The sequence below is a fragment of the Corvus cornix genome, chromosome 4A (genome assembly GCF_000738735.6).
Source record: "Corvus cornix cornix isolate S_Up_H32 chromosome 4A, ASM73873v5, whole genome shotgun sequence".
Lineage (NCBI taxonomy): Eukaryota > Metazoa > Chordata > Aves > Passeriformes > Corvidae > Corvus > Corvus cornix.
Window position 1 is genome coordinate 10,364,839 of NC_047058.1, and position 13,677 is coordinate 10,378,515.

General features: G+C 42.8%; 1 protein-coding gene across 6 annotated transcripts in view; it reads left to right on the forward strand.

Annotated features, from left to right (window-relative positions):
• The window catches only part of GRIA3 (glutamate ionotropic receptor AMPA type subunit 3), a 149,629-nt gene that overhangs the window by 111,660 nt on the left and 24,292 nt on the right, over positions 1–13,677 (forward strand). For all 6 annotated transcript variants that reach the window (XR_005604668.1, XM_039571838.1, XM_039571839.1 and 3 more), the window contains exon 12: positions 1,342–1,540. Coding sequence is in view for 5 of the 6 variants with exons in the window: in XM_039571838.1 (XP_039427772.1) it covers positions 1,342–1,540 (199 nt within the window). In the remaining variant the exon portion in view is untranslated. The remainder of the gene's footprint in view (positions 1–1,341; positions 1,541–13,677) is intronic.

Consider the following 13,677-nt stretch of genomic DNA (forward strand, 5'->3'; position numbering starts at 1 on the left):
AGACTGGGCAGTTTACCAGCAAACCCCCCTGTGTGGGTGGGGTGGGGGCACGTCACAAGACTTTTGCTTTTTGCCTATCTCCATCTGTTGGTAGGACAACTTGTACCCACTGTCTGGGGATGGCACTGAGGGGCTTGAAGGAAACAGATAAACAGGTAAGAGTGTTCTTGCTTTCTATTTCTTCTCTTCACACAAACTGAGGACTACAGCACTCAGGTTCCACAGATGTGTCTGGGATTGATTCTTCCTCCATTGGTATCAGTAGAGTTAAGAGAAAACATGAAATAGGTTTGTCTCAGCACTTGAAATGATTCTTGGTCAACCTGCTGTATTTGAAGAACAAGCAATGTACATGGCAATGAAATTCCCCACCCAGCTGAGTGATGTGTCACTGCCATCCTTCAGCCCAGATAAATAATTTGAGGCTGATGTTCAATTGCTGTAAAGCATCAAGAGTTCTTACTGACAGAATCCAGACCTTCTGACCATTAGGCTTTTTTGTAATTACATGTTTGTAAATAGGATTTTTCTTAAGTCCTTATGGAATCCCTTTAAAAAAACAAAAACCAAAGACCACAACAAAAACTAAACACAATTTTTTTCTGTTTCTTTCTCTGTTGCTCTGGTGCTTATAAAGCAGGGATATGCTTGACTTGGAACAGTGCAACATGCAAATTTTAATTAACATAAAACATAAACCAAACCAGCCTCTCTTCTCACTTCAATATGCAGATTCAGTTTGTAATTCCTGCTAGGTTGTGATGAGAGAAGGATACTGGATCTTTTTTGGTGCATTCTTTTGCATGTTTACTCATATTCCTTTTTGCAGTTTACTGAGTGTTACATTTTGGGAGTGGATGCAGTAAAAGGTGCATTTGTGTCCTCCAAGCTGAGCAAAGGGACATGATGCTGGCATATCCCAGCATGTCCAGCACAGGGAAAGGCTGGGCACACAGAGACAACAAAAATCTTCTGGCAAAAGTCTTCTCCAACAAAGGATTTGTGGAAGTCATGAGAGCTTGAGGGGTGGTTGTGCCTTCTCTCAGAGGATATATTTCTAAATTTGGCCAAACTGGAACACTCTCCTCAAATGAATTATGTCTTAATTTACTGTTCTTGTTTTCACTGAAAGACTACAAAAAGAGTTGCACTAGGTAAGACCATGTGTACACTGATTTTTCACTCCTGAGGAAGGTTATTGGGAGCTGGCTCACAGTCCACCTGTTCACAGATACCTGGAAGATTAGACAAAAGGGTTGTGCATGTGAATTTTTCTTCAGTGAAGAAAGAAAAAACCAAGGATTGTCTCAAAACAATTTAATGATGTGTGTTTTTCCATAGATCTCTCTCAGGGCGAATTGTCGGAGGAGTCTGGTGGTTCTTCACTCTCATCATTATCTCTTCCTACACTGCTAATCTTGCTGCCTTCCTTACGGTGGAAAGGATGGTTTCACCCATAGAGAGTGCAGAGGACTTGGCTAAACAAACTGAAATAGCCTATGGCACTTTGGATTCAGGCTCAACCAAAGAATTCTTTAGAGTAAGTCTGTTAAATCTCCTTCAAGTGCCTAATTTATGGGTTTCAGTTGTTTGGTTTTACCCAGATGTAACAGCTGTCCTGGTGAAAGCTGTTTTGTGCAATCAGGACAGGCCTGAGTGCAGATTTTAATATCAAAAAAGCATTTTATCAAAAATGGATGGTTTTGCTTAACCTGAAACATCTCAAGATGGAAAACCCGACCTCTACTCTCACGGGAAGGGTTTTGTGACACCAGTTTCAGAGCCTCGGTCTGATGAGCAATAATGCAGTTGTTGGCACAATATTTAACAGAAAAAACTCTTGCAAGGAGTGATGCTCTTGACCTACTTGCTGTGCATGCCCAGCTGGCAGCTGGTAATGCCATCCCGCATCGGTGTTCTCTTGCCAGAATGAAGGGGGGATGGGAGGCCTGTGTTGCTGCTCATTCCTGGTGAAGCATTGATTGCTGCCATTGTTGTTTTGTCTTCACTGCTCACCAGCATCTGGCTGTGCCTGTATCTGACAGTCAGGGGTAAAAATTTTGTACCCCAGAACTCTGGTTGTTTTTCACCTTGGTTAGGGAGATGCAGGGTTTGCAACATTTGAGGGTAGGGGCAAGTGCATGCCTTTATTTAAGATCATCCTTTCTTTCTCCTCTTGCCAAGCCACAAGCTGAACTGCAGAGAGTTTGGTGAGAGGCATTAGGAATTCTAAATATGGCCTCAGACCACTTTTATGTCTCTGAAAACATCTTCCTGAAAAGCTCTTATTTCTAATCTTTCCAAGGGTGAACTGGAATGCTCAGGCTTTCAGGGAGCTCTTGGTTCTCTCTCAGCAGTGCCAATCAGATGCCATTCAAACCAACTTTTTTTTTTTGTGTGTAGAAGAGTGGTCAGTACTGCAGGATTAATTACTGCCTGTTACACATACTGGCCAGGTGCAAGCAGGAGACAAAAAAAATCTTGCTGCTGTAGGCTGATGAAATACTGAGGGCCCCTTGGAGAAATAGGGCTCCTTGAATTTACTTAGAATTTTAATACATGACCACACACACACATACATGTACATAGACATCTGAAGTAAACCTGAAAGGGAATGCAAAGGTATTTTATAAAGCTTTTGCACTCTACCTGTAATGTCTTTATATTAAAAGAGATAATCAGTGTTCTTAACTGTGGTAGCAGGTACATTACAGCAGCTTCTGTTTGTGTTAAAATCCTGTGAGATAAACACTGACCTTGTAAGGCTGACATTAGTGTATAAAAATTTTTATGCTGTTTAATTATCAACCCAAGGCAGTACTATCTTTACAGCAAAAATGAGTTAACCTGTCAAAAGAAGCAGCACAACTTGTTTAGAAATATTGGTGCTGTTTATAGTCACTATACTGATCTTCGGGAGAAAAATACCTTCTTTTAACTATCTTGTTATAGTTCATATAGAAAGAGGGATTGTATGGGGATGTTCCTTCATTTTGTTAATAGTTTGACACAACAAGGAAACCTCTTCTCACAGAAAGATCAAAGGAATGAGTGTTTCATGTGCAAGGATACAAAGTCTGGTAAATGTATGAATGCTTTGTTGTGCTGCTAATAGTCTTGAGATGAGCTGTGTCTCTCTGCTAGTGCTGGGAAAAGCAGGGTTGTAAATGAGCTGATCTGTCAGGAACTGCCAGCTCCATCAGGCCAGGACAGGAGTCAGCTGGGGATGGATGAGAGTAGAGCCCCAGCAGTGTGGAGCAAGGCTGGATGGGCCAAGTGGGAAGAAGAATGAGTCCTAAGTGGTGCTTCTTTCTCTTTGGCATTCTCAAGGCACACAACATAATTTCAGTTGTATTAACTTTTGCAGAGTAATTAATTTGAATAGAGTGATGCAGCCATGAAAGTGTTGTGATTAGAGTCTTCTTCAGTTGGTTTGAAAAGGGCAAAAGTTTTGCCTTAGATTAAATGTGTATGTTCACATAAATACTTCATTGTACAGTGTTTGTTAGTTACTTAATGAGATGGTAAAGGTGGCTGAAACTTGAAATAACTTAGAGGACTCAAGCTTTCCAAGGTCCTGCAGCACAGATTGCACCTCTCTGTGTTTTAGGGGACTTGTTCTCCCTTGACAGCTCTTTTCACTCTGCTACCGGAGCGTCAGTGACAGTGACAGTGCTCTGAGTTGGAAAAAGCCATGAGTTCTCCTGAGTACAGGGTGATGCTTATGTCCTGTGTAAGGGGAATGTCCTCCTCCACCCATTTTCCCCCAGCATTTAGCTAGTTTAAACAGCAGTTAGCTGAGTGGCTCACGATCATTTACTCAGTGAGAAAGGAGTAACTTGGCTCTATAGTTGGGCCATGGCTTCACACAGGAGGTTCAGGACAGTCTCTCCAAGATCCCATTAAGAAGTTTGTATGGGTATATCTCTTTCTAGAGCAGTAAGGCTAAAATGTTTCTCAAAGATACTAATCAGATACTGATCTTAATGACTGCTGTTGGCCAGTGGAAGGTGCCAGACTGACAGCAGAAAGGAACAATTGCCTCCTGATGCATCAAAAAGGGATGATATATAAGCGAGCTTCAGATCCCTGCCATCTTGTCTACATGTGCTAGAAGGAGCTCCTTTAGAACCTCCAAGCCATGGCTCCCTTCTGCCAACCCCATTTCTAGACAGGATCACTTTTGAAGGGCAATACCTGAAACTGGACTGATATGAGCCTCTCAATTCAGATGAACAGATGGTAATGACTTTGAGCCACTTCAGACCTGGGCAGACTGCAGCTCGTGACCTATTTTCCAGCCTTGGCAGTTTCCCTAAACATCGCAGTGTCTCCTGGGCAGACGCTCTCCCAGCTCTGGAGGTTAAGTGGGATTCACCATTGCTGCTTGATGCTTGCACGGCGACTGCTGTTGGGCTGACACTGCTCTCACAGTCCCAACACTGCTGTCACAGTGCCAACACTGCTCTCACAATTCCAACGCGTCTCTCACAATTCCAACCAGAGCTGGTATGTTGTAACGGTTTCACAGTAGACGCTATTTACACTCCTCATTTGTTGGTGATTCTCTGCACAAGGGCATTTGTCCTCCCAGTATATCTAAGATTCAGAGGAACCTTCTGATATTCTCCTGGTTGTTGTTTGCTTCTGCTCAGAAACATCTTACATTTTGCACTAATTAGCTTATAAAGGCATTTAAATGGCAATCAATAGATTACATCAATTCCCTTTTGGCTTTCAAAGGGCACTCATCCATATTGAAAAGGGAAAGAAAGGACCTCTCCTGAGATATTTATTAACACATGGTCTCAGATTAAGGACTCCAAAATGAAGTGTTCTCTTTCTTGAACAGTGGTGAAGGCCTGTATGAAAAAGAAGTTTCAAATCCCTAAGCTATTACTTTTAAGGGTGTATCTGTTAGAGTTAACATCTAATACATTCAATTAAAGTTTCAGCATATCTGAGCAGCTTATCAAATCAATATAATGCCATTTAATCCAAATTTAGCACTGAACCTAAGTATAATACCACACTCTAATACATTTCACCTCCAATATGCATATATTCAAAAGGCATGACTTTTACAACCAATTAGTGATTCTTGTCTAAACTTGGCTGTATTTGAACTTCAGTAGAAGCAGAACATGTTTATAGACATTTAGAAATATAAATTGCCCTTGAATTTATGGTGGCTTCTTTTAATGGATAGCTGAGATCTCTGTTACGAGGCTTCTGCAAAATAACTTGCCAAGTGTATGTTTGATCATTGGCAAACACAGCTGACCTGCTAGTACATTTCACTGAGAACTTTTGTAGTTAATCACTGTTAACTAAATTAAGGAGAAAAGAAGGTTTCAAAAGAATGTTATTTTATTGCAGAAATTTTTTTTTTGTATATTTCTCAGCAAAAGTTTAAGGATGTCCCCAACCAAACAACTCAGCTACCCCGTGGCTCTCCCATGCCTCAGGTGGAATGATTCGCTGCCCTGAAGTCAGTTCCTGATTTTTTATCCTGGAAATGTCACCAATTGTCAGGTCTGTTAGGAATTTCAGTAGAAAGGCCAAAGATCCTTTGGGCATGATGGTTATTCCAGCTCTTACAGTTGATTCATCAGTTTCCTGAAAAAGGGATTTTTTGCAAACCAGGTTCAGACATGAGGCCTTTCTGGACTTTGTCTATACATAAAATACATATAAACCCACAGTTTTTAAGACACAGAAAGTCATGCTAAGGATGGCCTTTAAGATGTTCCTCATTTTGGTCTCTTGGTTTCATCAGATCAGAATAGTTCAGCAGAAGCAGATAGAAAAGCATGAGATGCACTGGCAAGAGGCTTTGCATTTCTGGTTGCCCATACTGAGGACATGCAAACAGCTACCAGAAAAAGCTGTAAGTGAGAAGGGGACTGGTGAGGTATCTCTTGAAAAGAAACTTAAGTACCAAGTTGCTTAGCTGGTAAAACTAAAGGTGATATAGAAAACAATTTGTTCAAAAACAAAGAAAAGACACCAGGCAGATTAGCACCAAAGCAGAAAATGAACATTTATCTGAAAAAAAACAGTGAAAGAACAGATGAAATCCAGATTCTTTTGAAATTTAAAGAAAACATTACTTTAACCCATCAAAAGGATTTGAAATACCTTTGGCTAAAAGCACATGGGATAACTCAGACCTCCCCTCCTGTTCAGTAGAGCCTTGTGTTGGGCTGTGTGAGGAGGGGCTGTGGTGGCACCAATGGATCCCTCCTGGCTCGAAAGAGCCAAGTGCCACTTGTCACTCCCAGCTGGCAGCTTGCAGAGAGGATTCCCCATTCAGGTGCCTCTGACTGTAGCAGACGAGGCCAGTGCCAGTCGGGCAGCCAAGGAGGACCTCCATCCCAGAGCCTCAGGAGAGAGTGAGGAATTTATGATCGTAATGCATTCAGAAGCACCAGTGTGTTACACCCCATTATAAGTTAAAGAGCTCATTGCTTTCCTCTGATGATAAGCTTGTGTAAAGACGAGAGGGAAATAAATTCTACCAGCAAGCAGTTTAGGTAAGGAGAAGCCTTGGGTTATACACCCATAGCTGCTGTACGATTTTTATGTATTCTGTGCAATCAAACGATATTGAGATCATCATTAGAGCCTATTAGAAACACCATTGTGAACTCTGTGCAGACAGCGCTAAGGGTTTCATCTGTAGTTAAACTCTTTGATTTTTAATTTCAAAATTTATTTTGCTAGTGAAGATGAAGGACTTTTTTCTAGCACAGCAGTCATACAAATGCTTTGCTTTTGCCTTTGGATAAAACTATGATTAGCAGTTTGGAGCCTTCTGTGTTCTTGACATCAAGCAAAACAACACAGTCATCATAACAAATTTCTGACAAAAATATTGAAGTGTGATTGTATTTATGGGCTTTAAAGAGTAGAACATAGAAAAGTGATAGTTTCAAAGATGAGTTGTATAGATCTGAGATACGCAAAGTGGCAGTGGTTAATCATAAAAAGTACTGTAGTTTAACTGTTTTTCAACACAGAAGCTCTGAAAATTTTATTCACCCATATATTTTCTCTCTCTTCCCTGTTTGATATAGGTGGGAGCATGTACAAATATTAAAAGGTGAAGGTATGTGTGCAGAGAGATCAGAGCCTCTTCATTGCATGGATGATAGATGGTCTGCTTGTGGGGTTCGTTTAATCTCTTGAACCTCCTTTCTGCCACATGGCCAACAGGCAGTTTTAAAGGCAACAGGAAATCAAATGTGACATAATTGCAAAAGAAATGGGTTCCCATGAAGTGATCTAATGTCTTTAGGCCTATAGATTGGAGAGGAAAATGTATCCTTACAGGAACTAAAATTAACAGCTCATCCATCATGCACTCCTTGGAAGGGAAGCATTTGAATGGTGCTGGGCTTAAGGTGGCTGAATCATTTTACTAATTTCAGCAAGCAAGCCAGGATTTAGCAGAGCTTTCAGTCAACACTTAATAACAAATATTTGAATAAATCTCTCCATGATCTTCAATAACGGATGGCATTTGTCTATCAGCTCTTGTGTTTGTGGTTTAGGCTTTCCAGCTCACCTCTGTCTCCATACCACCCAGCAGTCACCCTCTGTAAGAGCAGGGCTGTGGGTCCTGGGGGCCAGGTAGTGAGAGGGGCTGCAGCCCGTGGGAAGCTGGACACAGAGGGGCTGCAGCCCATGGGAAGCTGGACACAGAGGGGCTGCAACCTCTGGGAAGCTGGACACAGAGGGGCTGCAGCCTGTGGGAAGCCGAGCACAGCAGCTCACAGTGGGTTAATGCTGTAACTGTGTCTGTACCACAGAGGCAAAGCAGAGAGTGCCTGGGGGGAAAATCACTTGCTGTTTGAATGCTCTACTTTTTGGAGAGCAGCTCTATGATAATGATAATGACATTGCTCAAGACAGCGAGGACCCTGGTTTTTCAAGTCTCTCCTACTTTATGCAATGCTGCTGCGTCACATTAGTACATGCTTATTAGGGATTCATTTAAAATACATGGGTGCTGATAAATTACTCACAGCACTGCTACTGTTACTTTTGCATAATTAGAAAATACATGAAGGTTTAGAAACTCTAATGATGTGAATATGAAACATCCCCTCTTGCAGTCTGCTGGGATTTCTCCATCATTGCCTGTATATTGGCCTTTTCTGTCTGGAGCTGAAAACTCATTAGACCTGACAGTGTTCAGATCATGTGCTGGAAATGCCATTCTCTGTTAATTTATTACAGGCCAAATCCAGAGCAGGGCTGGTTGTGCTGCTCAGTTGCCCAGACAAGATAACTCTGCTGAATATGTCACTGCTGGAAAGATGCCCCTTAGCCTGAAGGCTGACGTAAGCCTCCCTCCAGCCAGCTCAAGTGTGTGCTGCTCCTGCTCCCCAGGCAGACAGACAGACAGACAGGCTCGCCCAGCACAGCTGTCCAGATCCCTGGCATGTGCCACCCAGCCCCTGTCAACCCCCCCTGGCACTGCTTCCTCAGGGTGAGCGCTGCCCGAGCGCTGGCTCTGTCCCTGAGTCACAGAGGATTTACAAAGGCAGCTTGTCTCTGGTAAAGACTTTCATTTTAATTTCCCAATCAGCATTGCAACAAGGAGGAATGGATGGCAGCAATAAAGCAAGGAGATGAATATAGTCTGAAGTTCAGTGTTGTGCCAGGAAAGGACGTCTTAAAATCTTGATTTACATTCTGCTGCTCAGACTGTTACTGACATGTCAGCGACGTCTGGTTGCAGCCGGAGCGACTCTCTGCTTGTCTGTTTGTGTGAGCAGAGCTCGCTGCAGAAAAGGTGCCTGTTAAAGCAGCTACAGCACATCGTCCACCTGATGCCAAAGGTCACACTTTCAAAAGGACCATGATACACAGGGAGAAAGTCTCAAAACACAACTCCTACAATATTGTATTATTTCTGTAAGACACTTTCTTTTGTAATCGGGCCACTGTGTATGTCAGGTGTGGAAAAATTAATGATGCTGAAGCCTGGAGGGGTTTTATTAGGCTGTTTCCCCAGCTCTTTGGGTGGACAGCGCTGCTGTGGACTGTTCTTCTCCACCATCACCACCTCCACCAGCCCCTTGCTGGACTCCCCATCTCTCAGCCCCATGGAGGGGTTGTCTTCATGTTGACATAGAGGATTCTTGAGAAAAGCAGCAGCCCAGGGGTTTGTGGGCCTGATCCTTCCACTCTCTGGGCTTCATTTGCCCCAAGTGGGAAAGAAAAATGCCATTTCTAAAGGATAAGTAATCATTTGAGCAAGAAACCAACATGACAATGTCTCCCATCACATGCTTGGCTGCAAAATATTATTAGTCACCATTTTTTTACGTGTGCATACCCTCTCAAAGATTTGTGTTCCTACAAACATACAGACTAGTTTACATGTGCGTGCTTGAACCTTGCTCTTCTGTGGCATTCCACAAATTCATAAACCATGGGTAGGATTTGGTAGACTTGGGGGTTGGCCTTGCTAGAAGAGAAATGCCCTGCCCTACTTTCTTCTGCCGAGAATGTAATAAAAGCAAGAGGTTCATGTAATGATGGGATTGATTTTTCTGTCCATATAGGTAAGTAAATTGCTGGCATCACAAGTTATCTGTGGCTAAAAGCTGTGACATTGATCTATTAGACTCTGCCCTATGACCTTCAGTAAATGACATCTCTGCTTTCATGCCCTCACTGGGGAAAGGGGACTAATGGTGCCCTCTGGCCTTCATGAGACCTATTTTTACCTTCTCAATAAAGAGCTTGGAAATCTCAGGCAGAGGGACCTTACTAATGATATTTATCATGTTCTTATGTAGCATCATCATTAGGCTAGCCTCCATGTGCTCCAGGACTGGAATTGGGCTGGGGGCTCCCACCAGTGTCCTTACTCCCCTCCAGAGGCAGCTGTGCCAGGGGTGATTCAACATCAGGCTTGGGAGGGAGTGGAAAGGCATCAAATCAAAGCCATATCCAAACAAGTAACACAGTGGTGTCACTCCATTGCAATTTGCCATATTAGAAGTTCAAGCAAGCAACTGCCTAAACCCAGTGGATCTCAGTGGGGCCCAAGCCAGGCAGCAGCAGCGGTACCAAGGCAGTCTCTTGGCAGTTTTTTCATTCCTGTTTAGTAACTTGCTTTTTAATGGTTCATAAGCTCCTGGATTCATTAGCTGCTGCAGAAGAGCTAATTGCACACGTGGAAGAAAAGCAATGAGTGATGATAATGAAGCTACAGTTCACACTTAACTGCCCAAGTTCATTCCAGTGAGGTGTGCATCTCTACAAAGTGAGGTGTGCGTCTGTATAAAGGCAGCATTATTATTCAGATTAAATACCTGCACTGATTTTAGTATGGACCTTTGTGTTTTGTATCAGCAGCATCTGTCTGACTTAAGGGCTTTAAATCTCCCTTGTAAAGGAGCTATAATGTAGTCATAGGGCCGGTGCAGCAGAGGAGAGTGTTAAGTCTGCTGCTTTAGGACCTTTATTGATGTAACTGCCCATCTTTATGTGTGTGCTGTGCTCAGGATGCTCCACATGCTTTTTTATTTTGCTACACTTTGTTTATCACTCTTAGTTTTGAAGGCAGAGGTAAAAAAATTAACATCAATATAATCTAAAAATTTTTAAAGTATAAAACAGAGAATATCTTATGGATTTTAAAAATAAAATTTATTTGGGTAAAATTGGCTTGTGACTGGATGATCAACAACCCTCACCTATAAGAGAACAATATGAGCTTGACTGCTGGGAAATCACTTCCTTGTGCCTGTCATAAGAAGTTAAGAACCATTTTAGTAATTTTTTATAAAATATCCCAATGGGGTGCACAAGGAGGCATTTTGAAGAAGACCTGCAGGTTGTGGAGGAGGTGGGAGGAAAAGCTAAACTTTCTAAAATAGGTAAAGGACATCCCTGTAACATACTTCAGCTACAGAGGAGAAATGTTGCTTCCTTCAAACACAACAGCTTCACCCCTACTCAGTAGTGGAGGAGGTGACACAGTGTCACTTCTAGCAGAAGTGTGAGACAGATGTCTGCAGAGGGGGAAGGGAATTCGATCACTGGGAGAAGGCTTCATATTTTAGAGCTAAATTTAATCAGTGTCAAGGAATTGTCCAAGATGTGCTGGGGTTTGCTAGGTGATTTGGGATGTGCAAAAGTGAAACCAAGGCACCTAGTCTGGCTCAGCTGGAGCCACATTTGTAGTTGCTGGATTTTTTGGTTGTTGGATGGATTGAAGAAATAGCTGCAACTGAGAGGCAAGCTTGCCTCCTTCCCATGCCTGTATCACTCACCCAGCCCTGACTGGCCACGCTTTTGGATGCTACTGCACACTCTGGCTGATTTTTTATTTCACTGCTGGAGCCAATCACATATCAAAACTAGGAGAATTACAATGAAAGACAGTGTTAAAATTGTGGACTGATGGAATTGGCATCTTCTTTTCAAATGAGTGTGTTGCTACCCAGAAGCAACATGTATTTAGGTGCCGATTAGTAACAGGCCAAGTGAAGTGAGTCCTTGGCACGAGAGCTGCTGGCTCTGCTGACACAGAAGGGAGCTGCCTGCACCCTTGGCTGTGGTGTTTGCGGCTCAAAAGCATACTTTTGCATAAACATATCCAAATGAAGGAAAAAAAAAAGCCAGCATTATTGACAAAGCAAAGGCCAGTTCTATTTATATCTGCAGTAAGGCTGCAATAATGAAAAGACGCTTTCATGTGTCTCAGGGCCTAGATGAAACACTGAAAATGTTGCTGTTAAGAAAAAAATTATAATAATATCCCCTTGAAATCCCGAGGAAATGCATGTGGCAGACTTCTGGAGAGCAATATCAAAGAAATAGGAGTTGCAGAGCATAGGGAGTTACTGCAGTTACGGGCTTTGAATTAGCTTAAATCTTTGCTTTTAAGGTTTTTTTCCCCTAAGTATGTCTTTAAAAGTAACACTTTATTGACATGGAAAATGTTTTACTGCCACTGAACTCTAGCAAGAGTGCACATCTGTCAGACCTTGCCTTATTTTGGAGTGTAAATCCTTTCTCTGTGGTTGCTTCTGGTCTGGCCCCTCTTATGGGTGTCAGACTCCTGGGGGGGGCTGAGAGAGGCAGTGTGAATGTCTGCAGAGAGGGACAGATGGGTAAGAATGTTCTTTCAACACAGAATTCGGAGCTTTATAGTTAGAAAGAAAAGACATTTTTCTTTTCCGAAAGTCTTTCAGGGGCTTCTGGGGTGGTTGGGTTTTGTTGAGGCAATTGGAAAATTGGAAAAAAAGGAAAATACCTACTAAAAATACCATCTGTCATTTCATCCCGTTGCATCTTTGACCAGCTTGAATCAACTGGTTGTTTCATGGCATTGAGCAGGTTTAAAATATGGCTGCAGGAGCAAAAAACACCCTTGAGCGTTGCTGAGCGTGTGTGCCGGTATCACAGCTCGTCTGGTGGCAGTCCCTTTCTCCAAGAAGCCTCATCATAAGTAATTACTTTCACCTTAAAATGAATTTAGGTGAATGGCTGCAAAAAGCAGCACTAACCAAGCAGGACTCAGTGGCCGTCACACCCCTGGTCCTCTCTCTCAGGACCCCTGGGGTCCTCAGCCAGACTGTGCTCCAAAACCAACACGTACCTAATGCATTTTATGTTAACCCTTCCCAGTCAATACATGCTTTGTTCATTTCTAGCTTGAATTTTTGTCTACTTCTACTAGATCAGACTGCTATTCTTATTTAGTTGATTCGATAATAACAAGATATTATGAAAATCCCACTTGGCAGAAGAAGAGATGGGCAATGACCATATAGAAATAGGAACTGATTTTTAGCTACATCATCCAGAAGCATTAAATGAAGGTAACAGACTATAAAGCTTAGGCCATTTTTTGAAGTTGAAAGGAGATCAGGTTTTCAGTTGTAGAATTTGATTTTCTGAAGCATGAATGGTAATATTCACCCTTTGCCCTTGGAGCAGGGAATGGGCTTTGTTTGGACCACGTGCAGCCCTGAGCATGCTGTTGGCACGCATCACATAACTGTGATTATTAACAATGCACAGATATACTGGCCATTGCTTTCAGGTAGTCAGGCCAGCTGGAAAGAGTAGGAAAGAATTTATTACTGACAGGTATTCAGGTGTGAGTTAAAAGATTGAAAGGAATAGAAATTCTGGTTTATCTGGGTAATTAAAGGCACACTCTGCAGAGGAAAACAAGTGAAAGCATATGTAGTGCATGCACAATTCGGAAGGCTCACAACTTCAGGTTACTGAGAGGTATAAAGCATGAAGATGGTTTTCCACCTTCCTTTTGTCCCTTAGATGCCTATTTGCAAATATAAATTTGCCAGGTGTGTTTGTATTATTTATGTTAAAAGATGATGAAGGTTGTAAGGAAGAGAACCTTGAAACTAAAACATGCCAGGATTGCCGCTGCTCCTGCAGTCTCTGTGTTGGCTGACCAGGCTGTTCTATGTTCCCTTTCTGCCCGGGGGAGCTGCACAAGAAGGGCTGGCAGGCTGGCCATGGGCAGTGCCTGGGACACTGCCTGCACTGCCACCTGCACAGGTGCACAGCTGCTCTGCTGCCCCCAGGGCACAGGGGTGGTAGCAGCCACTGAGACAGCCACCACCGTGGGACACTTCTGGTATCCCTGGAATCCCTGCAGCCCCTCTGGCAGGTGCC